General features: G+C 40.6%; 1 protein-coding gene across 5 annotated transcripts in view; it reads right to left on the bottom strand.

Moving 5' to 3' along the window:
• The window catches only part of LOC126354077 (pseudouridylate synthase TRUB1-like), a 117,634-nt gene extending 92,018 nt beyond the window's left edge, over positions 1–25,616 (bottom strand). For 2 of the 5 annotated variants that reach the window (XR_007565263.1, XM_050003455.1), the window contains exons 1-5: positions 25,364–25,616; positions 25,102–25,269; positions 20,684–20,764; positions 5,088–5,225; positions 4,883–5,003 (exon numbers count right to left, since the gene is read on the bottom strand). Coding sequence is in view for 4 of the 5 variants with exons in the window: in XM_050003455.1 (XP_049859412.1) it covers positions 4,883–5,003; positions 5,088–5,225; positions 20,684–20,764; positions 25,102–25,210 (449 nt within the window). In the remaining variant the exon portion in view is untranslated. Of the gene's footprint in view, positions 1–4,882; positions 5,004–5,087; positions 5,226–20,683; positions 20,765–25,101; positions 25,270–25,346 lie in introns of all 5 variants that reach the window. The other 3 variants (XM_050003457.1, XM_050003456.1, XM_050003458.1) reach the window with 3 other exon arrangements.
• Positions 25,617–26,496: the final 880 nt, after the last annotated feature.

Here is a 26,496-nt window from a genome sequence, read left to right as displayed (position 1 = left end):
CCAAACTACAGATGAGGGCGTGAAGGTGTTAAAGGAGCTGATAAAGAAATTCCAGCTTGCCTTCTTGCTATCGCGTATGATACAATGGCATCGCAGCTGTAATTGCTTATAGCAGATACAGTGGCCAATGTAGGATGATGGAAGAAAATGTGAAGAGCACGTCTCCGCTCGCATATTGATGTCACGGCACACCTCGTTCCACCAAGGAACTGGGGGGTGCCGGCCCAAAGGGGAGGTACGAAGTATTGAAAGTTCTGAGGCTGTAAGAATAACTTCCATAACATGAGTGACCTGATCATCGATGCTAAGAAACTGACAGTCATAAAATGTTGCGAGAGAGGAGAAAATTGTCTTGGGCCCTTGGACGGCAATTGTGGCCGTAATCGAAGGGCACATGGAAAATGGTCACTCGAGTGTGTATCAGCAAGAGTGAACCATTCAAAGTGCCGAGCTAGCCAAACAGTACCGACCGAAAGATCCAAATGAGAGTAGGTTGACGTGGAGGCAGACAAAAATGTAAGTTCCCCAGTGTTGAGACAAACAAGATCCACTTGGTGGAAAGGGTGAGTCAATAAGGAGCCTCTCCAACAAGGACGAGGAGATCCCCAAAGCGGCTGGTGGGTGTTGAAGTCCACAACCAGCAAACAGGGCGATGGGGGCTGATCAAGAAGATGAAGGAGATCGGCTCTTGCCACACCAGAAGGTGTATCCAGATAGGGAAAAATGTACAGCGACAGCTTGGAATGAACTGTGTATGGGGATTGGATGATAATCGATAGTATCATCGAGAAGAATCGTAAGTCCCTCGTGTGCCACAATGCCATCAACAGAGAGGAGATCAAACCGGACTGACTGGAAATGAGGGAAGACAAAACAATCATGGGGATTAGCTTCATTTCCTGAAGGCAGAAGATGACCAGGGAGTAGGATTGTAAGAGGATCGGCAGCTCATCCCAACTGGAATGAATTCCGTGGATGTTCCAAAGGATAACTGACTTAGGGTGGACTAAAAAGGGAAAATACTCACCACAGTTGCCATCAACTCAGTGACTGCTGAGAGTGAGTGGCCAACAGCATGGATTGGCATTCAGTCAGAGGCAGAAAATCCTGATCCATAGCTTGTTCGGGGGCAGCTCTTGCCGCCAGTGATCAGCTGGTTGATTGGCCGCCGGCGGTGCATCTCGGTGACATGTGAGATAGCAGAGGGCAGTCACCGCTGTGTGGCGCTGTAGAAGAGACATGCCTTGGTGGAGAAGGAGAGGAACTGTGTTTGTTATGAACCTTCTTGGAAGCAGGGCGTTGAGATGGAGGAGGAGTTGGCGGTTGTGAGCTCTGGAAATGTAAAAAATCTTTTGGAAGTCCAGGCATCCAAATTAGGGGCCCACAATTTAGCAGGAGCCAATGAAGGTTGATCCTTAGAGTGAACAGGTGAAAGTGGGGAGGTTGAATGGGCGATCTTTGGGCTGGCCAATCTGACGACTGTGGTGCTAATGGTGAGATCGCTAGTCTGCGTGGCCACCTCCTTAGCAGTTCAAGGAAAGGCGATGACAGCGCAATATTTAACCGATGGGAGCAGAATGGGCTTTATCTCCTGGAAAATAACTTCCCTCATTTGGATTTCCCGAATAATTCGTTCATCTTTAAAAATAGGGCAATCTCTAGAGGAAGCAGCTTGGTCGCCCATACAGTTGATGTAATGAGGGAATGGGGGTGGACAATCACCATCATGGGCATTCCTGCCAAAGGTAATGAATTTGGCTGGATTGGAACACAACTGGCAGGTACGATTAAACCTCTGACATTGATAGCAACATGTAGGGTTGGGGATCTAAGGGTGAACTGAAAGTATCTCATAGCCCATTTTTCTGTTCGATGGAAGTTGAACTCTGTCAAATGTCAAGAAGTGAGTGCGGGTCGGTACCAATTCCTTTTCAACCCTTTTCATTACGCGATGTATGGCCATTACTTCCTGATCAGATGGGTAATTTTGAATGTCATCATATGATAATCTGTCGAGTGATCATGTATAAACCACCCCGCCCAATGAGTTTAAAGTATGGTGCGCTTCCACTCGGTCAGGGAAGGTGTGTAGCAGTGTAGTTTGAAGCAATTTGTGTGCCTGGAGTGCATTGTCTGTTTCTAACAAGGTGACATTTCGTAACCTGAAACAAGACTTTACAGGACCTGCAATTGATCGAAAACTTTCTGAATAATGAAACAGATTATTGTTGAGAAGTCTTGACCTTCGTCAGACCTAGAAACAACTAGGAACTTTTGCACTGATGGAAGAATTTTCTGTGGCTGAGCCTCATCTAGCTTCCTCTTGTGGGCTGAAGTTGTAGTAGTAGAAAAAACCATTGCAAAAGTATTGCCCATGATTACTGGTGTCTCTGATGGTGCACTCCTTCCTAGTGGGGGACCTCTCAGAGAGCACTCTTGCCTTAGGTGATTTTCCACACCTGAGGAATGGATGGAGGGACCAATCGGCATGTTTGGAAGGTACCAGTTTGAGTAATCACCCTCCCTGGGCCTGGCCTTTACCAGGGGTACGTATGTGTCTTACTTGTCTATCTGGGGCAGGGAATTACGCATTGCCCCATCACTGGCTATGCGTGGGAACGCATGGGTCGGCCTTCAGACATGCACAGGGAGGAAAGAGAGGAAAAGGGAGGAACAAAGAAATAGAAAGAAGAGAAGAATTCTCAAATGCTGCGGTGGAGATGAAGGTAAAGAGAAGAATCAAGGAAAGAGAATGACAAAGTAAGGACAGATACTTGACACTGTAGAGACAAAAGAAGAGAAACCACTTCATTTGTTCACAAGCATCCGTCTCCGGGTGTAGGCATAAGGAAAGGTAAGGGGCAGGGAAGGATCTGGGGGGGGTGGGGGGGGGGGATGTGGAAAGGGAAGGCATGCAGGAAAGGAAAGAGGGCTGCACAAGTTGTGGACCCCAGGGGAGGGGGGGGGGAGGGGGGGGCAATTCATTATTGGATGATTAAAGTCTCCACCAGGGATTACAGTATGACTGGGGAACTCATGTGCAAGTGAACTGAGGTTTTCTCTAAAGTTTTTGGTTTCATCAGGACATGAGTCTGGTGGGCAACAGAAGGATCTAATTATCGTTTTACGCCCATCCCTGATACTGAGTCTTGCCCAAACAATCCTACATGCAGCTTCAACTTCTATCTTGGTGGATATGAGTTTCTTGCCTACTGTGACAATTATACCACCACCATTTCCTCCAACTTGCCTATGTTTTCATTATATACTTAAATTTTCCCCAAAAATCTCACTGCTCTCATTTTCATGTTTCAACCTGCTTTCTGTACCTTGTATTATGTGAGCTTCCCTGCTTTGCATGAGCACTTCAAACTCTGACATTTTGTTGTGAATGCTTCGGCAGTTTACCATTAGGATTTTAATACTCTCACCTGTGGCAGGTATTTCTTTAAATCTTATACTGATACTTCTTGGTGGATGGAGAGTCGTCTAATCTAAATGCGACTCACAGTTTTACTGTAGTGACATTATAGAACTGGAAATGCCACACATCAAGCAAAAACATGTGTAATGACTCCAAGAGAAGAGTTAATTTGGCAGATGAGGAAATTGAAAATACAGTAAAATCAATTGGCATAAATTTGAACAAAGGAGTACACGTTAACCTCTGCAACTGAAACAGCAGACAACAAATCAGCTGGGGAATATAGTGATATCACTGGGGAAGGGAGTTTCATGGATACAGCAAGTGAAGCATCCTGAGCAGTCAAGGAGAGGTGTATTGTACATTTTGTTTCTGTTCTTCTTGTAAATGGGCAATACATTCAATGGTGCACACAGATGCATAGCATGTGACAGTGCTCAGCTTGTGTGAATACTGAAGCTTCTCAGGCTTAAACACAGTCATGTTGCCACCCTGGCCAGATAACCAGTTTGCTTGCCCAGTAATACATGTATTTCTTTTAATATGTTTACATTGTGTCTTTATGATGGCACATGCAGCACATTGTAATAATATTAATATGACTGCATCACAATCCTTAGGGACTGAACAGCTTTTTGCTTCTTTTATGTGGTAGAGTACCTAGTATTTTATACTCTGTGGCAGTGTTTTTTTTTTCACCTCAGGATTACAATGCTGGAGCTACATATGTCATATCTCCAGAGGGTTACTGATTTCAGAAAAGTATCCTTCCTTCTGCTGCAGAGAGAGAAAGCATCTCACAACATGTCACCATTCTCCTAGGACTTTGTTAAGGTGACAAGCTGATGATCACAAACAGTCTTTTGAAGATGATTATTAATTATTTTGAAGACACTGCTATATTACATTCATACAGTCTCAATGAAATTTACATAATGGTAGCTGCTGGCCATCACAGACAATTTTTAGTCATCATGGGTAATCACTGCAGCTGTATTATCCATTTACAAATCCAAAATAAAGATACCACCCAGCTCTATGATGAATACCATACTTTTTATGCACAATTTTTGTCGTTTAAGACTGGAATAACTAAACATTGCAATAGAAAGCAGTACTTTTTCCCTACAAGCTTAATGCAACTTTTCAAAAGTAAACATAAACAAAATTTCCTCTCTACCTATTCATTCTTGTCACAGCACAGAAAACACTACATTACTATCAAATGAACAGCAGTAATGCATCTTATGGATATTTTAATTCAACCATGTTTAATTCAATTATTCAATGTACATGTTTGCAATTATCAAGAAAACTGTGAAGGGGGAAGAGGACAACACAGTCTTCACTGGTCAATCCTTGTAAGTAGTATAACTGCTAAACATTTTTGACATCTTTTAGCCTACTGCCTCGCCACTTTAATACACTACCTTATAACAAGGCACAAAGATGCTTCACCTTGTCAGATCAGCTATTCTTCTTCCACCCATCTTTAGCGCAGAATATTTTGGAGGTGTCTGCAATATTTTTCCTCTAAATGACATCAAAGCTTCCTCTAATGACTCTTTTGATATGTGATCTGTTTGGAAATAGTATTGAGGTATATGATTATCTTCAGACTGCGCAGAAAAGTTAATACACAATAATATAAACATCCATTTACCATAAGGTGCTGAATTGACATGAATTCCAGTCTCGTTATATGTAGTTGTTTCAGAACCCAAACATCCTGTTACTACATATTTTTTGTTTCCATGTAGAAATCGTGCTAAAAGCTGACAGCCCTCACCAACACCTACAACTGAAATTTACGATTTTTAAGTAATAGGGGACAGTATAACAAACACTTGTTGTGTCAAAATGTTTAATACTAATGATGTCATTAAGTTAAAGGTTGCAACTATCAGCTTATACACTCCTGGAAATTGAAATAAGAACACCGTGAATTCATTGTCCCAGGAAGGGGAAACTTTATTGACACATTCCTGGGGTCAGATACATCACATGATCACACTGACAGAACCACAGGCACATAGACACAGGCAACAGAGCATGCACAATGGCGGCACTAGTACAGTGTATATCCACCTTTCGCAGCAATGCAGGCTGCTATTCTCCCATGGAGATGATCGTAGAGATGCTGGATGTAGTCCTGTGGAACGGCTTGCCATGCCATTTCCACCTGGCGCCTCAGTTGGACCAGCGTTCGTGCTGGACGTGCAGCCCGCGTGAGACGACGCTTCATCCAGTCCCAAACACGCTCAATGGGGGACAGATCCGGAGATCTTGCTGGCCAGGGTAGTTGACTTACACCTTCTAGAGCACGTTGGGTGGCACGGGATACATGCGGACGTGCATTGTCCTGTTGGAACAGCAAGTTCCCTTGCCAGTCTAGGAATGGTAGAACGATGGGTTCGATGACGGTTTGGATGTACCATGCACTATTCAGTGTCCCCTCGACGATCACCAGAGGTGTACAGCCAGTGTAGGAGATCGCTCCCCACACCATGAAGCCGGGTGTTGGCCCTGTGTGCCTCGTTCGTATGCAGTCCTGATTGTGGCGCTCACCTGCACGGCGCCAAACACGCATACGACCATCATTGGCACCAAGGCAGAAGCGACTCTCATCGCTGAAGACGACACGTCTCCATTCGTCCCTCCATTCACGCCTGTCGCAACACCACTGGAGGCGGGCTGCACGATGTTGGGGCGTGAGCGGAAGACGGCCTAACGGTGTGTGGGACCGTAGCCCAGCTTCATGGAGACGGTTGCGAATGGTCCTCGCCGATACCCCAGGAGCAACAGTGTCCCTAATTTGCTGGGAAGTGGCGGTGCGGTCCCCTACGGCACTGCGTAGGATCCTACGGTCTTGGCATGCATCCGTGCGTCGCTGCGGTCCGGTCCCAGGTCGATGGGCACGTGCACCTTCCGCCGACCACTGGCGACAACATCGATGTACTGTGGAGACCACACGCCCCACGTGTTGAGCAATTCGGCGGTACGTCCACCCGGCCTCCCGCATGCCCACTATACGCCCTCGCTCAAAGTCCGTCAACTGCACATATGGTTCACGTCCACGCGGCATGCTACCAGTGTTAAAGACTGCGATGGAGCTCCGTATGCCACAGCAAACTGGCTGACACTGACGGCGGCGGTGCACAAATGCTGCGCAGCTAGCGCCATTCGACGGCCAACACCGCGGTTCCTGGTGTGTCCGCTGTGCCGTGCGTGTGATCATTGCTTGTGCAGCCCTCTCGCAGTGTCTGGAGCAAGTATGGTGGGTCTGACACACCGGTGTCAATGTGTTCTTTTTTCCATTTCCAGGAGTGTATGACAAAGCGGTTCCAAAAGAACGTAAGAAAAAGACAATGAATGAAAATAGGATAGCTCAAAACTATTGCTATTGTATATACTAGTCTAAACACCATCTCCTCAAAATAAAATAAAATAAAAAATTAATAATTCAAAGTGTAAAATAAAAACTACAAAAATCATAACAGATTTCACTTGCTTGGGTTAGTGAGAGGTATTTTAAAATCTACAACTGTTTCTCAATTAATAATGAGCATATTATAAAAAGGAATTCTTGATGTGTTGTTATTGTGGAGTTCAGTCCACAGACTTGTATGATGCAGATCTCCATATAAGTCTGCCTTGTAAAAGTCTCTTCGTAATTATTGCTACTTACATCCACTTGAGTCCTTCCAGTATTGTCAATCCTTGGTCTTCAACAACTTTTACTCCCTGCACACTTCCCTCTATTACCAAATGTGGTAATTATTCATGCTTCAGCTTACACCTTCTTTTGGTCACATTCTGTCACAAATTTCTTTTCTCCCCAATTTGATTCAGTGCCTATTCATTAGTTATTTATTCCATCCATCTAATCTTTCTGTAGCAGCACATTTCAAAAGCTTTCATTCTCCTCCTCATCTGCGGTGTTTATCATTCACAGTTCGCTGCCATACAAGGATGAGCAGAACCACATATACTATTTTTTTATTTGTTTACTTTTGTTCTCTTGGACTTCTACCAGTGATACAATGTGGTAAAATACATTATATTACATGTACACTGAAGAGCCAAAGAAACTGGTACACCTGCCTAATATATTGTAGGCCCCTCCCAAGCATGCAGAAGTGCCACAACATGATGTGGCATGGACCGACTAATTTATGAAGTAGTGCTGGAGGGAATTGACACGATGAATCCTGCAGGGCTGTCCATAAATCAATAAGAGTATGAGGAGGTGGAGATCTCTTCTGGACAGCATGTTGCAAGGCATCCCAGATATGTTCAATAATGTTCATATCTGGGGAGTTTGGTGGCCAACGGAAGTGTTTAAACTGGGAAGAGTGCTCCTGGAGCCACTCCGTAGCAATTCTGGACATGTGGTGCGCCATATTGCCACATTGGAATTGCCTAAGTCCGGCGGAATGCACAATGGATGTGAATGAATGCAGGTGATCACACAGGATGCTTACGTACGTGTCTCTTGTCAGAGCCTTATCCAGACGTATCAGGGACCCCATATCACTCCAACCGCACACACCCCACACCATTTTAGAGCCTCCACCAGCCTGAACAGTCCCCTGCAGACATGCAGAGTTCATGGATTCATGAGGTTGTTTCCATACCTGTAAACGTCCATCTGTTTGATATAATTGGAAATGACACTCTTCCAACCAGGCAACTTGTTTCCAGTCATCAACATTCCAATGTTGGTGTTGACAGGCCATGGTGAGGTGTGAAGCTTCATGTCATGCAGTCATCAAGCGTACACGAGGGGCTCTTTGGCTCCGGAAGCCCATATCAATAACGTTTCATTGAATGGTTCACACGCTGACACTTTTTGATGGCCCAGCATTGAAATCTGCAGCAATTTGCAGAAGGGATGCACTTCTGTCATGTTGAACAATTCTCTTCAGTCATCATTGGTCCTGTTCTTGCAGGATCTTTTTGTGGCCACAGCAATGTTGGAGATGTGATGTTTTACTGGATTCCTAATATTCACAGTATACTGGTGAAATGGTCGTACTGGAAAATTTCCACTTCATTGCTACCTCGGAGATGCTGTGTCCCATCGCTCATGTGCTGACTGTAACACCATTTTCAGACTCACTTAAATCTTCATAAGCTGCCACTGTAGCAGCAGTAACCAATCTAACAACTGCACCAGACACTTGTCTTCTAAAGGCGTTGCCAGCCACAGTGCTGTATTTTGCCTGTATCTGAATATGCATGCCTATACCAGTTTCTTTGGTGCTTCAGTGTGTAACTTATTGAAAGTGAAAACAGATTAATGGTAAAATTAAATATGAGACAGTAAATAAAACTTACTAATAATAATGACAACAAGAATGCCTCAATCAAGTTCCTCCAATACATTATTCCAAATGATATCACGGAATGAAAGTATGAGACATAAAAACAAATTTCAGTCTATTACTGGTGTTGACTGTGGAAAATATTTTAATCGTGAAGACAGCTGCAGTCAGCTTATGTTGTCATGAATATATATCATTCACAAGCTCTTTTTATTCATACAAAGTCCCAGAAGTGTAGTGTTGTCTGCTTCACTAAATTTTACTAGCATAATAAGAACAGTGAATGCCACACAAATAAAACTGTGTGTAAGGAACTGGATGTACTGTGCTTTATTCAAGTCAAGTGCTAGCCTATTAGCTGTTAATCACAAGTTTTGTCCAGCACATTATTGCTACTTTATACCATTACAAAAGTGAATCTGCAACAGTTATTCTGCATCACTCAAACACGAAATACCATTACTTGTTAATTTCTTGTAATATGCCTCAGCTTCTGTGTATTTTGTAAAGGGTGTAATATGGGCTTTTCGTTGTTACTGTTTTTATTTCACTGTTGTAATTTCAGCATCTGCAATTTTCAGACAACTACAAAGCATAATATAATGCATTGAGAAAAATAATATGAATTATAATTTAAGAGTAAAACACACACACACACACACACACACACACACACACACACACACACAGAGAGGCACTGGAGTCAGATAGTGCAGTAGAGGAGTGGACTGGGAGGCCGTGGCAGGGCAGAGTGAGGGAATATTGTGTAGAGGGTGTGTGCGCAGTAGGTTAACAAGATTCAGGACAGAATGATGATGGAAGCAGAAGGTTATTTTGCAAGGCTAATTCCCTCTGTGTAGTTCAAAAATCTGGTGCTGGAACGATTTCAAAGGACAGAGAGACATGTTGAATGAAATGGAAGTTAATCTGAAAAACATATCAAACAAACTGCACTGAACTGCGTATTTTCCTGATATTTTTGTACATCATGAATTGCAGTTTTAATTAGAAAGTCTACAAATGTAAATCATATCCAGTTCCATATAGCACTTAGCACTCAAGCAACTTTTATGAGTTCTCATAATGAGAGCACATAATTAAATAACGGGAGTTTCATTCTAACTAGCAGAAATTTTTGTTACATTTATTTATTTATTTATTTATTACTATGCAAGCTTGCTTTCCTACACACTTGATCCACCTGTCTATAAATGCACGAGTCTACTTGAGGGCACAAGGGGGACAGGGGGATGGAACACCTTACATCCATCCCATCACCACTTGACCTCATCAACTGTACAAAGTTCTGGCACAACAAATGTTTCACTGAATATTCAAACATGGTGCCAAATCTAGACTTTATGATGGATATTTCTACACCTGGAATTTCAGACCACCAAGAGTATACATTGCCTTATGAATGTGTGCAATGTGAAGTATGACAGGAGCAGCATTTACGAGAGAAGTTTCAGGTACTTTATAGTCATACAAATATCTTAGCAACATCTAAACATAGTAAGCACAAGTCACAATTTGCTCCTTCTCCTAAAAGTTTCCAACATAAAAAAACTTGACATCCAAAAAGGCAGCCAGCAGGACATTTCTAGTCAAACCTGTATCTTAGAAGTTTTTCTTGATTGGAGATGGTGGGTGAATCCACCACAATGATTACCTCCTAAGCCTCTGGTTTGTAATTGTACATCCAGGTCTCATCTCATGTAGGTTGATTAAGATCATCTCTTTCATGCCCATACTGCTACAAAGTGCCCTATGTACTTATGTTTGACAGATGTTCACGGTTTTACAAATTGGAAATCTAAGAGACATAAGTATAACCCCAATGTGCCTCCTGTAATCAGAGCTATCCCACAACACAAACTCTTCTAGTACCTATTAGACCAACAAATGAAGACAATGAAACAGGTATTGACAATGCAGAAAGTGTAAATGAAGAATTGACATTTTCTCCAGAAAAAAATTTAAAAAAAAGACCATCATAACTGTTGACAAGCTCTTTGACTTAGCGTTTCATGACACAAGCATGTTTGAATAACATAGTTTGTGATTTAGACCTACGTAAACAAAAAGCAGAACTATTAGGTCAAAGACAAATTACTCCATTCCATTTTCACCTGATGCAGCGACAGTGGTTCACAGTTCCAAAAATAAAAACTGTCTCTAGCATAAGTGCTTTATTAATAATGATATTTCATGTGATTAGCACATCTTCAGATTATCTGTAATTAATGATAACAATTACTGTAACATTGCACAATAAGAACATTAGAATTCCCAGCAACCAACTTTTAGTTCACTTCCATATAAAGGAAAATAAACGCACACCGAATGATGCAGTAATGAGTACAAGGACACAAAATCAGGGGTTACATGTAGGCATATTCTAACAGTGGAGTGTTTAATAGTTACAAAAACATTAGAGTGCTTGAGAGCCCAGTGCACCAGATTCTGTACAGCTGTCTGCACATGGTGCAATGCTGGCTGATGTGAGGTAGCCTCTTTAGGCTGGCTGTGGAGGTGTGCACTGTTTAATTATGATTGCTCTTTGTACAGGGTTACAACACTTCTACACCCTGGGGGAAAACTGTTCACTGTGGAGGTGTCCATATTTTTCAGAAGGGGTGACTGCTTGGATTACTTGGGCAGGTGGTGTGCCGTCACAGGAGAATGCAGCTTGAAATGGCACGGGCATGGACAGATGTGGTGCCCACTCCCCCATAAGAGACTGTAAGGGAGCACTGGTGATGGAGGTACCATATCCATGTCCACCTCCAACCAAGTGCTTGGCTACGGATGCAGCAGAGAAGACAAAGGTGGTGGTGGTGGTGGTGGTGGTGGTGGTGGTGGTGGTGGTGGAGACAGGGCCCACAGAGCCTGAGGCACCTCAGCACTAACTACTCCACCCGGCGATGGTAGCACCCAAAATGAAGACAGCTGAGGAGGCTGAAGGGGGTGGGGACTGTGCCCTGTGGCCTGGCACAGACAGTGGGGGCGGCCACAGGGACACTGAAGTCTATGGCAAATGGTCAGTAACAGGTGGGCGGAGCTGGTTGTAGTGTCAGGACACCAAACAATCGGAGGTACACGTGACACAAAGGTGGCAGCCTCGGCAGTGATAGACAACATTCAGTATCCACTTAGGGCACTGGCAAAACCTGTGGGCCCAGAAAGCTCAGCCCAGATGGAATTGCTGTGAAGTAGACAACAGCAAGTGGTCGGACATCAGCCAGAGCAAGTGAAAGAGAGTAAAGGGCTGGCAACCATGAAGCAGTACTGCTGGGCTACAGTCAACACCTGGAGTGAGCCTATAGAAACTCAAGAACCTATCAACGGATTTCTCAGAAGAAGACTGGATGATGTATTTTTTCATCTGAGTTTTGAAAGTACGGACCAGCCATTCCACCTCACAATATGACTGAGGATGAAATGGAGGGGGCATACCATGTCAAATGCCAGTCTTGGTACAAAAATCTTCAAAACCTTGACACAAAAATTGTAAGCAGTTGTCTGTCACAAACTTATATGGTGATCCTTCCAAGGAAAACATCTTTGTACAGGGCCATGACCATAGCTGCCAAGGATATGGATGGGTGTTGACTCAAACAAGAAAATTCTGAGAAAGTGTCAACTATGACAAGCAAAGAGGCATTATGGAAAGGACCCACAAAATCAGAATGAATGTGCTCCCGGGGGCACTTGGGGTATAGGCTATGGGGAAAGCGAGATCCATGGTGTCGCCTGATGGGTGGCGTCCTGCAGGCAGATCGACAAAACATGTATGATCTCATTGTCAACACCTGGCCACAACATGTGGTGGTGGGCCAGCAGTTTTGTACGAAAAATACCCCAATGGTCCAGATGGGAGATGACGCATGATGTCCTGCTGCAGCACTGACAGGATCACAAACCTGCATACCAACTCTTCAGTAGGCAACAGTAACAAACCATCAAGAACTGAGAAGTGATGGCAGAGAGCATAATTATGGAAAGGATCCAAAGCTTGGCCCAGTGGTTTACCCAGCCAGTCATGGTGGACACATGTACAACCTTATGTACGACAGGATCAGTCACAAAAGCCACCAATAACTGGGAACTGGCAATGTGTATCAATGGCAATCAACAATGTTTTGGGCTTCGATATCTAAATGAAAACACATCAGTTCATCCTCATCAAATGCTGGATTGGGGGCAATCGGCAACTAAGAAAGAGCATCTGCATAAGTGTGTTGTGCTGTGGGGCAGAAGTGAATCTCATAGTAACAGTTTGAAAAAACAAGAGGCCAGTATTGCAGGCAATGTGTCACTTTATTTGTAAGAGATGTCAAAGAATGGAAAAGAGAAACCAGAGGTTTACAATCTGTAATCAAATGAAATTTAGAACAGTAAAGGAAAACATGAAATGTTTTGAGTGTGTACACAACAGTAAGGGCTTCTTTTTCTATCTAAGAGTAACATTGCTGAATCTGATTCTGGGTTTTGGAAGCATACACAATAGGGCATTCGGAACTGCCTACATATTTGTGCACAAGTATGTGTCTGTGGCCCAAACAAGATACTAGCCTGGTTGGAAGGTAACCAGGCAAGGTGTCAAGTGTAATTTTGACTTCAGCAGAGTAAAAGCACAGTCCCAGACTGGCAACCAGTGAAAAGGAATACTTTTATGTAAGAGACAGCGTGTATACGCGGACAAGAAGAAAAAATTCCCGGATCTCCCGGTTAAAAATACATTTTCTCCTGGGTGAAAATACGCTTTTGCCATTTTAAGTGACAGTATACTTTCCCTCGGAACTGTAAAACTTATCCTTTGATAGGATATGGTTTTATACAGCAGCGTAAAATTTCCCGGCACTTTAGAAAATGATACTCAGGGGGAAAAAACACATTTTGGAAAGATCTTTGACGGGCAGCAACATGTACGCGGCATATTTTCGTATTACGAAAGTATACATTCGAATTCCACCAACAGGATAAGTTAATGGTTTAAATTAATATACATAGTGTTAATACAAGAAAAGAAAAGTTTTCACATATATATTTGTCTCGAAGATCAATAAGCTACAAGAGAAGCTAAGCTTTCACTTACAATGTTAATCTGTTTAACGCATGTTACACTTTAAGGTGCATCACACAAATACGCCAGCAAAATTTTTAATATCGACATAAATCTCTGATTTTCTGGGCTCGAAATTCTTCTAAATGGCTTGTCATCAAAGAGTTGATTTTAAAAAGAGACCAAACACACTGTGATTTAAGCTCATCTTGCGTAAAAGGATATTTACTTTGAAAGTAACGCTTTCTGAACAACAGTTCGCAATATTTTCCTGTAACCTGTTAGAAATAGATTGAATTTCAGCAGTTGTCAGAGAGCACCAGATAAGAGGCATCACTGCGCTTGCGCAGCTCCGGTGATGTAGGAAGCCCGTATGTGTAAAACATTAAAAGATCTTACATTATGTCATAAAAGAAACAAGGCATTAGAGGATACTCCAAGAGCGTCAGAATTTCGTGAACCATACTAAAATGCATAGTTTGCCTTACAGTGAACATTTGTATGTCCAGATTCTCAATGATGTAGGCCTCGACCAGATATGAAGCTTTTGAGTGTGGTTTTCGGGACATAAGCTTTCTTGGAGTACCAGTACTTTATCATCTTATGTTTGGTTCTTTATTATGGCATAAGCAACACGTGCAAGAAGATGAAAATGTGCACTTGAAATGCAGCGAACAGTTGAAACTGGTCAATAATGTGGAATAAATTGACTGCCTCAGCAGTTGTGATGTCACACTCATCAAAAGTGATTTGTTGTTATGAAGCATTGCATAGTCTACCGAAAGCCTTTCACACATTTTGGTGTTGGCAGACGCTTGTAAGAGCACTGTGTTGTTTTATATGGTGCATTTCCTTTACAATTTAAGTTTTATTTTCATTTTTTTCTCACGTTGATGTTTTAATGCTGTAGTATTATTCTACAGTAGCAAGATACACTATCCTTTGTTAGAGTATCAGTTCTTACCATTCAAAATTACAAAAATTTAACTGAAAACAAAAACAATGAAAAATTCCGGGAATTCTAAAAAATTCCCGGAGTTGTACCGGTTTTCTCCCAAATGAAAAAATTCCCAGGTTTTTCCCGGATCTCCCACATTGTATACACCCTGAAGAGAGCATTACGAGACTGAGTTACAGTGGCTGCTACAGGAAGAAATTTATGCTAATACACAACATTTCTGAGAAAGGCTAGCAACTCTTTGACATTGGTAGGGTGTGGCAAAGCCATAATGGCATCAACATGCTGGTGGAATAGCTTGACATCAGCTTGCGAGGCTTCAAAACCAATATAGACCATAGACGATAGATGATAGACAGATGAAAAAATTGCGGTTTGTCCAACTTATATTTCAACTCGGCCGCCTGCAACACCATGAACAAGTCCCGAAGGTTCCATATGTGTTCATCTGTTGAGGAACCAGAGACCACAATATGGTCAAGGTAGTTAATGCACTCCAGCACAGATGCCATGAGTTGCTCCAAAAATCATTGGAAAATAGCACGGGTGCTAGCTACACCGAATGACAGGTGCCGGCATTGGTATACCTTGAAGAGGGTATTCACTACGAAGATACATTTGGAGCCCTCATCCAGAGGCACTAGCAAGTAGGCTTCAGATAAGTCTGTTTTGAAAAAATATTGGCCCTTAGAAAGCTGAGCTAAGAATTCAGCCTGATGGGGTAAGGGGTAGGCATCAATAAGGGGCTGTGAATTTATAGGCTATTTAAAATCGTCACAGAGCCAAAGGTTGCTGTAAGGTTTTGAGACAATTACCAATAATTAGACCATTCACTAGAGGAGACAGGGACACCACCACCAAAGGGCATAAGTCAATCAAGTTCTGCTTTGACTTGTTCCTGTTAAGAATTGTTATTGAGCAGGCATGAAAAAATGAGTGTGTGCCATCAATATCATTGTTGTGAGCCTTGAAATTGGTAGGACACTCTAAACTGTCTGAAAATAGTGAGGAAAATTCCAATCAGAGCATGTCCAGTTGTTGGTCCGGTGGTTCGGAAATTGATCTGATACCACATGCACCAAAAATTTTGAAGGCGTCATCTACCATTGGAAAGGCCAAAGGCTGCACAACTGTTTTATACACTACAGGAATAGAAAACTGCCCCAATATGGGTATTCATACTTTGTTGTTAATCACCAAGCAATGAGAGACAGAGGACAACACCAGTGACCCAAGATCCACATAGGTTCGAGAATTTAACAAAGTCACAGCCACAACCATGTCTAATTACATTTTTAACATCTTGTCCATAACACGCACTTCGATATAAAGTTTGTTTGGAGCTACCATCAAGTGAGAAACAATGTTCACATCCATGATTATGACTGATAAATGAGATTGAGAGTGCACACAGATGCAATATGTCCCTTTTTTCTCTTTTTTTTTTTTTTACAGTAGTTGCAGCACATCACCCAATGTTTTGGGGATGCGGTCCGTCCATGTTGAATAAAGCAATAAGGGCACGGTGGGGAAGGATGACTTGGCTACTGTCGTGACACTGACTGCTGTAGCTGTTTAGCACAGCGTTGCCCCATGCAACATGGAGACAACAATTGCATGGCTGTGATGTCATATTTCCTCTGTGAGCTAACTGACAGTGGCTGAGAAGCAACAGCAGCTACTTCACACCAAGCTTCAACCTGATTTCCTGCTCCCCTAGATACTTTAAAAGACTGGCCAATGCTGTCAGTGTTCAAAATCTCCATGAGAGCGAGGTTTTCACATTGTAAAGTGCATTCACGAACTTCTCTATCAGAGTCCAAGCGTATTATAGCACTGCGAACCACTGAATCAGCATATGAGTCCCACTGAGCTTCAGTAACAAACTGGAAACAATGGCTAAGCCTGTAAGTTCCATTGCCTAAGCTCTGTAAAACTGTTATGGCAACTTTTGACAATGGGCAATGCAAGCACCAACATCAGAAGTATGTTTGCAACGATAATTAGAGAACAACTGACACATTTCACCAAAAGGGTGACTGGCAGGTTCCTTCAAGGGAGCTAACTCACACAGAAGGGGATAAACACTAGGAGAAATACAAGACAGAAAGAGAAAGCCTTACAAACGCTGGGTTCGGCGACACCAACAGGCTGGAAATGAACGCATTTTTTGTATGCTTCCCAATATTTCCCATTGTCATCATATAGGAAAAACAGCAGGGGTTGCGTCGACAGTGGTGAACTCTGGCACGTCAATGGAGCTGCCAAATTGTTTAGTGCCAGGGAGAAAGCCTGCTAGTGGTTGATGAGAGCTTGCTGCTGTTCAACAAGAGATTGAAGAATTTCTTTGACCAACATATTGGCCATAGTGACCCACAAAATGAGACATGCTGAATAAATAGCACACTATTTGCCAAAAAATATTGTAATATTGTACAAACACAATATCAGAATTCCCACCAGCCAACTTTTAATTTGCTTCCAATACAGACATACTGAATGACATACTAATAAGTTCAACCACACAAAATCAAGGGTTTTATTTAGGCAAAGTCTAACAGTGAAGTGTTGAATAGTCGGAACACCACTAGAATGCCCATGGGCCCAGCGCACTGTCTTATATATGGCTGTTTGCACATTGCGCAATGCTTCCTGCACCGTCTGTGCCAATGTCAGGTGGCCTCTAGGTGCATTTTTTACTTATGCACAGTCACTGTCTAATGTTACAACAATAATCTTGCTACATAGCAGTTTATTCGTAAACCTAGCTAGCACCAATTAATGGGATCATCACATATAATCATAGGAAATCCTGAAATGGTAAGAGAAAACCTCAGTGTGTAAAATTATAGTATTAATAAGAAATTAAATCTGCATGAGCACTGTATTAGGAGTCAAAAAGGAACTCCCCAAACCAAAGCAATATGTGGTATGAAGATCGGTTAGCGATCACAGCCATGAATCCCAGTGGTAAACAAATAGTGATCAATATAATATATATTCCAAAGCAAGTTAGACCATGCAGTAGATTGACTTGAGAATTAAACTTACTGAAAGCACAGAAGGCAACACTGATTGTAGAAAAGGATTGCAATAAAGTAAATGCTGAAGAGGGCCAATTAAAATAATGGAACAGAATAAAATACTCTTAAAAATTAAAAACAGACTAACTAGTAGTGATGTGGAAACTAACCATTTTATTGAACTGCCAAGTATTAAGATGGATTGAAATGTCAATCTAAATGAAGAAGTGGGAGGAGGGGGGGCAGGGAAGGTGAGAGATGTAAAGATAGGAGATGACAAACTTAGGATGAGAGAGTGGGGAGGAAAAAGTTAAAACACACAAAGCCTTAAAAATATTGGGAAAACCAAACACAAAACTACAGTGGTAGGAGACAAAGGCTGAAAAAATGAGCAGACCCAACAGTCACAAAGAGAACAGAAAAATCTACTTAAATTTTGACAAAGCTCATATCATGGTGTCAGAAAATTTGGTTTTTAGTGATCAACCACTTGAGAAATTTGGCTACCTCAAACTCCTACCAAATAATTAATTTTTTCCCTTTGGGTGCCACACGTAGGTCCAGTATATGTATGAAGGTATTGGGCAGAAGTGTCTATAGACTCGTGAGTTGGAAAAGAAATCTTTGACTGGTAGTTCATTGTGCATGAACTGGAACTGGATTCAATTACAGACAGAATAGATTTCAACACCACTGCCTTTGAGGTTTAAGGTTGCAAGAATGTAATCTATCAGCATCAGACACAAAAATAATGGAGTTTGGACAAAGCAACAAACTGTCATGATGACATACTGCAGTGATGTTTCTGGTCTCATGAGTGCTTTGAAATTCAAACAGGAGACACAGAAGTGGAAACTTTTTATAGAGAGTTCCAAATTCAGTTTCAAGTGAGTTCTCCTCCACAATGGAAACACAATGCATTCCGTTCCAGCTGTGTACGCTACTATGGTAAAGTTCTTATAATGTTTTGAAAAATATGTTGCAATTTATTAAGTATGAGGAACATAAGTGGAAAATGTGTGATGAGTTGAAAACAGTTACCATGATAATGGGTGTGCACCAAGGCTACATGAAATGCGGGTATTTTCAGTGTGGGTGGGATAGTCATGAACAGTAATCCCCACTACAAATTCACTAGGTCTAAGATGTTTGGCAAAAGAAGAGTAATTCTTTACAATGCCCATTTTAGTGAGAAGGTGTTCCTGAAACCACATTTTAATCTCGTGACCTGTTTGTCCAGTATGTGTACGAAGGTACTGGGCAGAAGAGATGTAGTGATGTTCCTGGTGAACATTTTGAAAGATTCCATCAAGAAATAATGTTCTTGGAAAAGCATTGTGAAGGGAAATGGATGCCTGCAATGCTAACCAACTAGTGCTCGAAGATTATTTGAGAGTGCAAAATTGTTTACATGAGAATAAAATGAGCTGTCTCTGAGGAAATACAATTGCATATACAGGGTGAGTCGCTTAAGACGGAACACCCCCATTATACTGTTGGTACATGCACATTAACCACAACGTTTATACTGACCGAGATAGTGAGGCAAGTACATGTTTTTTTAAATGGGACACTATACCTTTTTTACCATCATTCAAATGCTCTGGAAAAGACGCATATAGTGATGTAACGGATGTTGCTATTGCGATTCAAACTTTCCTTAAAAGACGCTGGGAAATATTGTACAATTGAAGGTCGAGGTGATCGGAAGCGGCTGCAGACTGTAAACCTGCCTCGCACGACCCGCGGGCCGAGTTGCCATGCTCTATTCAGAATGCACGGCCTACACTACATAGGTGCCCTCTTTTAAGCAAAGTTTGAATCACAATAGCAACATGCGTTACATCACTATACGCGTCTTTTGCAGAGCGTTCAAATGATGGTAAAAAACAAAAAGTACAGCGTCCCATTTACAAAACATGTACTTGCATGATTATAAACGTTGTGATTATTGTGCATATACCAATGTATGTGCCCCATAGTCCGCTATGATTCGCCGAAAACCGCATGCTGATATGTGCAATTGCCCCCACAATAAGGAGGGTGTTATGTCTTACGCGACTCACCCTGTATATATATTTTTTTTATTTCAAATATGTAATTTCACACAGCAAATGATAATGTATAGGTCTGCATATGTTTTTGTTTATACACTGAAGGACTGGTTTCAACATCATTATGTAAGTGGATAGAATGGTGATACTTGTGTTTTTTTGTCTATATAAATACACACAGTAGGGGGGAAGAAAAAAAAAATCGCCTATAACTGGAAAATTGTGTCGGGCATAGGAAAATGAATTATTGACTTGAATTGAGGGGTATGTTTCTTTGAGAGTCACAAATGAAACCCCCAGAATTTTTTTTAAATGTATTATTTGCTAGAAAATTAATGCACACAATACAAACCACAGATGGTTGGAAAACAAGATGGAATGAGGAGATTTACAAAAATACAGCTAAAATGGAACAAGTAATGGCAAAGAAAAGGTTATTTTTCCTTTGGATACTTGTATTAAATGAGTGACAACAGGCTAACAAAACAGACATTCCAGTGCATCAGGAAAATGAAATGGACAGTAGTGTGGATTACAGGAACAAGAAAGAACTAGGCAGAAACAACATCAAAGAATCAGAAATTAAAAAAAAAAATTTAAAAAAATTACAAGCCTTTCAAGGAAGGTGAAATAAGAAATTGGAGCAATCAGAATAAAGAAAAAGATAAATTGGTGAGAAAATGACTGAGTACTGGAAAGATGGAAAACAAAGAAAGAGAAGGAATTGAAGTTGTTACATATCTCAGTTGGTCAATTCAAAGAAAATAAATTGATTGAAAAATATGCATGACTTTCCAGGCAGACTGTGCCACCTTCAAGAAAGTGTTACCTAAAACTCCAGTTGCAGTATCATCTAAAGTACCACCATGACCTACTTTGAATGGGTCTGGCAAATATCTTTCATGAACACCTGAAAAAAAAAGCAGAGATAGAAAAATATTAAGAGTATGTATTTTATAGTCACCATCATTAACAAATAAAGTGTTCATTTAGAAGTTATTTAGAAAGTTAGTTTATTACATTCCCAAAAGACTTGGACTTGCATTGCAAAAAGGTAGAGCATATGCAGGATGTGCCTCTTTTATGCAACAGAAGACATTTAATAACTGTTAACACAGTTACAACTGCTAAAAGTGCAGCTCTTGATTCTTTCTTCCACCATATCACAAGTGAAGTATGTAACAACGCTTCTTAAGTGCAGATTGTAGCATGAATAAAAATTTATGTTCAGCTATGTTTAGACCTACTCAAAAATCAGTTACTGCATTATTGACACACACAGTTTTCCAAAAGTTGTCACAATGTCTCTGATGAAGAACACAATAGTGTGTCCATTCTCTTAAATGAGGACCTCGCATGAGCAGATGCGACAGCACACCCTAGACAATGATTACAGAACTTGGCAGCCATCCTGCTGTGCTGTGGTATTAACAGCAGCATGGGATGGTAATTCCTTAGTGTGGCTGCTGCTAGACTTGGGGTGCGAGACAACACAGAATGTTCCAGAGTCCATAACCTGTTCTCCCATAGCAGGTGCAGATTTGATGGGAGTTACAATGTGCTTGGGGTACAATACGGTCTTCCATATTGTAAATGATTTAGTAACTCATTAATCATCCAAATTATGAAGGTAATTGTGTCCAAAAATCAAGTTGTCACAAACTGTTTTACTATGCTGGCTTAATAGACAATACTGTAGTGAATGTTATTTGAATTAATAATATTCTCCTGCCTGTAATAGATTTTTAATTCATTATTTGTCCTGTGGGTCAAATCAGTATATGGCTTGTACAATTGATACAGGATAACTCAATACAAAATACATATTTTTAAATGATACAAGACAATACAAAAATACAGATTACAACATGAATATCATACAGCATTTTCACAAAATTTTACTAAAGACCCTGTACAAACAGCAGATAGGAACATTATAATATTGGGAGTGTTATTTTTATCTATACAGCACAGGTTCTAATTGCTACAACTTCATACAGTTTATCATTTTATTTACTTATGTGCTGCACAAATGGGAAAGATGACTTAAAATACTCAACTACTAACATTTTTAATTCATAGCGGATAGCAGATGTGAATGACAATAGCTTGGGTGGTTATTGTGTTTGTTTTATTTAAGGACAGGTCAGATTCCAAATATTCCTGGATGGTGTAAAGACAGTGTTTTTTTTATTATTATTATTATTAAAAAGAGAGATTACACATTCACTTTAAATTTACTTACCTCCTAAATTTCTTCTGCTGGAACGTGGGATTATATAATTTTATTCTCATACATTTAACACCATTATTGTAAAGGTTTCTTTAGTGGGGAGTTATTGTTAAAGAGGCTTTTGGTCTCACGTCAGGAAGGTGGCAATCCATATATCTGTCAAGTTTGTTAATGTTTTTTATAGTGAAATGTAATGTTTCTACCGACCAAGGTGGCACAGTGGTTAGTGCACTGAACTCTCATTCAGGATAACGATGGTTCAGACCCACTTCCAGCCATCCAGGCAAATACCAGGATGGTTCCTTTGAAAGGGCACAGCCAGTTTCTTTCCCCATCCTTGACACAATCCAAGCTTGTGCTCCATCTCTAATGACCTCAATTTCGGCAGGATGTTAAACCCAATCTTCTTTCTTTTCTTGTAATTTTTTTTAATATGTAGTGGAATGGAAGGGGGAATATATTCAGCTTCTTAAAAGATAGTTTACTTGTTTCTCTTTGCTGTTTGGAAAAAAAAAAAGTTCTGACTGCTTTCAAGTTTAATAACTTAACTGATTCTGAATTTTGACCCCAAAAATAATTCCACATTTAAGTATTGAATGGGAAAGAGTATAATACACTGATATCAGTATACTCATTTTTAAAACATTTCTTATTGATCTGATCATTAAACATACTTCACTGAGTTTCTTTCTACTTAAACCTAATGGGTTTTTTCCAAGAAAGAGTGTCAGTTACGGAAACCCCCAAGAATTTAGTTTCACTGCCAAATTCAATGCTGTCATTTCCCACTGATACAGTTGGTACAAGTGGATGTCTATTTTGGGCAGTCCGACTGTCTCATTTACATTAAGATGCAGCCTGCTTTTGTTAACGCACGAGTTTAATTGACGTGTGGTTCCATGTACAGCAGACTGGGGAATTTATTCTGTAGCAGATATTAGAACAGTGGTTTCATCGGCAAACAGAAGAGTTTTTGTGTCCGACAGGCTATGTGGAATACCATTTATGTAAATTAAAAACACAAAGGGGCCCCAGACTATGCCTAGGGAACACCTTGCTTTATGGTGTGTGGAAGAATGTGCTGCACTAGTTGATCCTGAGTGGTTGATTTTATTTAATTCAACATACTGCTGTAGTTTGTAAACCAATAATGGGTGGTTCCTCTTATTCCTTAAGAATACATCTTTTGCAGCAGTATGCTATGATTAACCATGTCGAAAGCCTTCATGATGTCTAGAAATATATCTATGGCCGGCAGTCTTCTGTTGATGAGCTCCAGAGTAAGACCTAATAGTTCGTGTTTTACATCAGCAGTAGTTTTCTTTTCTTAGAAGCCAAACCGAGGGGACCGATGACCAAGCAGTCTGGTCCCCTTCTCCTTCTCCTCCCCCTGTTTTAAACCAACCAACTAACCAAATTGAGCAGGTGACGAGATTTTTGTTTTGCTTAGAAGCAAATTAAGTCAGATGGCATCACATATTCAAATACTTCATAAAACATTGAGAGCACTGCAGTAGGTCAGTAGTTGCTATGATCTCCTTTTCTTCCCTTTTTATGTACAGGTATGATTTTTGCAATTTTGAGCTTGCTAAGAAATATACCATTCAGGAATGAGGAGTTTACTACGTAAACCAATGGTTTATTGATAATGTTACACCAATTATGCAGGAGAAAGTGCAGGATTTGTTCTTGGCCCGCAAATGAATTTTTTATTTTGCTATGAATTACTTTTGCTATCCCAGTTTCTCATGCTGGCATTAAGAATAGTCAGTCGGGGCATAAATTTGGTTCTAATTTTAGGAGATGATTATTTCTGAGGTGCAGGTTTTCAACTGTTTTTGTGAATCGATTGTTTGATGTGGTTACCATTTCATAGCTTTTTGGCTGCACTAACTGCATTTCTACATATCTTTTTATATGAAATAAAGTATTTCTTAAATTCTTCACTACCGCATTGTTCTGTTTGGCTTATAGAGGGATGTTCTCTTTTCCTCTGAGTTGATCTGATTATTCCCGAGGTGATACAGTTTTGAGGGTTGTGTGTCCCTGTTTATATTATTTGTTTGTAATGATAAGTGACAGGTAGGATAATAGTAGAAAATGTTTTCTTTTTGCATATCAGAGAGTAAACTGTGCATATTGTTTTTATTGAACTTTCTCCTCCATACAACTTTTTAGGTTGAGGCTTGTTCAGTGGAAACTTAACCTGAATTATTAATGCATAATGTTCTGAGAATCTTAAATGTAAAGAGAATACTGTGCAACTGATGTTATTGGCTACTTAGTCCAGACAGCTAATAATATAGATTGGTAGTCTAGTTGGAGATTCAACCATCAGTCAAGGCTATAGCTGTGCATAAAATATTCGAAGCTTAAATGTCTGACAGAAAATTTATGTTAAGATTGCCTCACATTAAAACACTAACATTTTCTTCTACTTAATTTTTCAGTTAGCAATGCTAGATTTTTGTAGAAGGATGCAGGCTGCTGTTATACAAACATTCACGTCTGTAAGCTCTACACTGACAGTTCTGTGTGTGTTTGTTTCTTTCTCAGATCTACATTATTTTTCATTTCTGTGATGTTTTGATACGCATAAGCTATCTACATAAGCAACACTGTATTGAGTGTTTATTCAGATTCATAATTTTCTCCAGGTTATAATAAGTTTTTGTTTGTTTGTTTCTTTCAATATGGTTCGACTGGATGTTTTTACAACAAATTTTCGGATGCTCCATTGAGTAGTTAGGCTTCAATACTGTATCTACAGACGTGTAATCCCATTAGTCAGACATACATACGGCATACACGACCTTAACCTTATCTACAAATGACACTATCTACTTCGAAATGGACATTGTGAATGTGAACGATGGAAATTTAAAGAACTGACTGACGTTTAATGCAACAATTCGTTGTACTGTCACAAAAGTAAAGAGGGTCCTACAGAGAAATGCGATTGTTGACTTAAGCGAACTAGAAGCGTACACAAAATACAAGACTAGGTTACGTACCCCTACGTATGGTCTCCTTTAGCTGTTCAACAACTTCTGCTGAAGTGAAATATTTTATTTTATTAACTGCAAATATCCCCCTATTCAAAATCTTGTACAAGTCATACATGTTTAGCTATTGTCGACGTTTCACACGAAAACTAAACCCTTGGACACACAGGCGAAGCACTGCAACATCGATGTAGTTGGAGATTTCAGTTTAATACAACAAATGAGTTTCACTACATTTATAGAAGCATATCTACTTTTAGTACCAACACACCGGTGACTGCATCAACAACTGATTGGGACAATGTTGTACATAATATTTGACGATAAAGCATCTCAGAGAAATAGTGATTGCCCTTCGTTGTCTCTCTCTGTGACTATTAAATTTGTTTGGGCATGATATTTGTACAGACACATCAGCGTAAAACTACTATCTGCTTCTCGTCTTCCTTCTTACGCTATATGCACAGTTCTCCGTTGAATCTACCCGGCAAAGCAGCGTCCCGCCCGCTCGGTACAGTGGAAGTACATATTTTGACGTTGACAACGCCATCTCTTAGAGATTGAAAGCAATACAGAAAATGTAGCCGGAAACCTTATTATTCATTAATTTCAACTAGACAAAAAACTCTACCTAAACTAATTGATGCTAAACAAATCTGTTGCAAAATACGATGCGAATAAACTCCATAAGCATTCCATAACACAAAATAAACATACAAACATACGTTATTCTCAACACATGTTTTACATTTACAAAGTAGTATATAATAAAACGTCAATGCAGAGTAGATCAGGGAGGTCCGGTGCCATGTGATGCCACCTCAGACGCCTCCGGGCAGATGAAAGTCATGTTTGGGCATTTGGCACCATTACCGTAACAGGGGAGTACTTCGGTCTCTCATAACTCTTCATCATCATGGTGACGATGACCTTCCTTTTACTATTCCCTCGCGAATAGGAACTCATCTGAACTTTTCTTGCAAACTGAAATTAGGCCTGCCATAAACCCATTGCTGGTTCCTCCAAGAATCGGTATACTGTGCATAAAATGTCACATGTCTCAAACTATGCGTTGCACAATCGTATTATAATTCTGCAGGTACATTCAGTTACCGTATGCCTATAGTTATGCCGTATGCAAAATATGTCACGGCCACAGATAGTGGTTAGACAATAATAAATTATACAACTTCGTGCTTAATGTGGCAGTTTTACTGCGTGAACAGCGAAAATGTAGTTAGAGAGGATTTTTTTAATATTTATTTATTTATTTTTTTTGGGGGGGGGGGGGGGGAGGATGTCGGCGAGAAAAAGTTTGACATTATGTCTTAAATTTGTTGAAAGTTGCGAAAGTCTCCTCATTCTCAAACACTAGACGATATACACTAGATAATTTTGGCGCCG

Source organism: Schistocerca gregaria, chromosome 3, assembly GCF_023897955.1.
Source record: "Schistocerca gregaria isolate iqSchGreg1 chromosome 3, iqSchGreg1.2, whole genome shotgun sequence".
NCBI lineage: Eukaryota > Metazoa > Arthropoda > Insecta > Orthoptera > Acrididae > Schistocerca > Schistocerca gregaria.
Note: the sequence above shows the minus strand (reverse complement) of the source record. Positions and strands in the feature narration are given on the sequence as shown.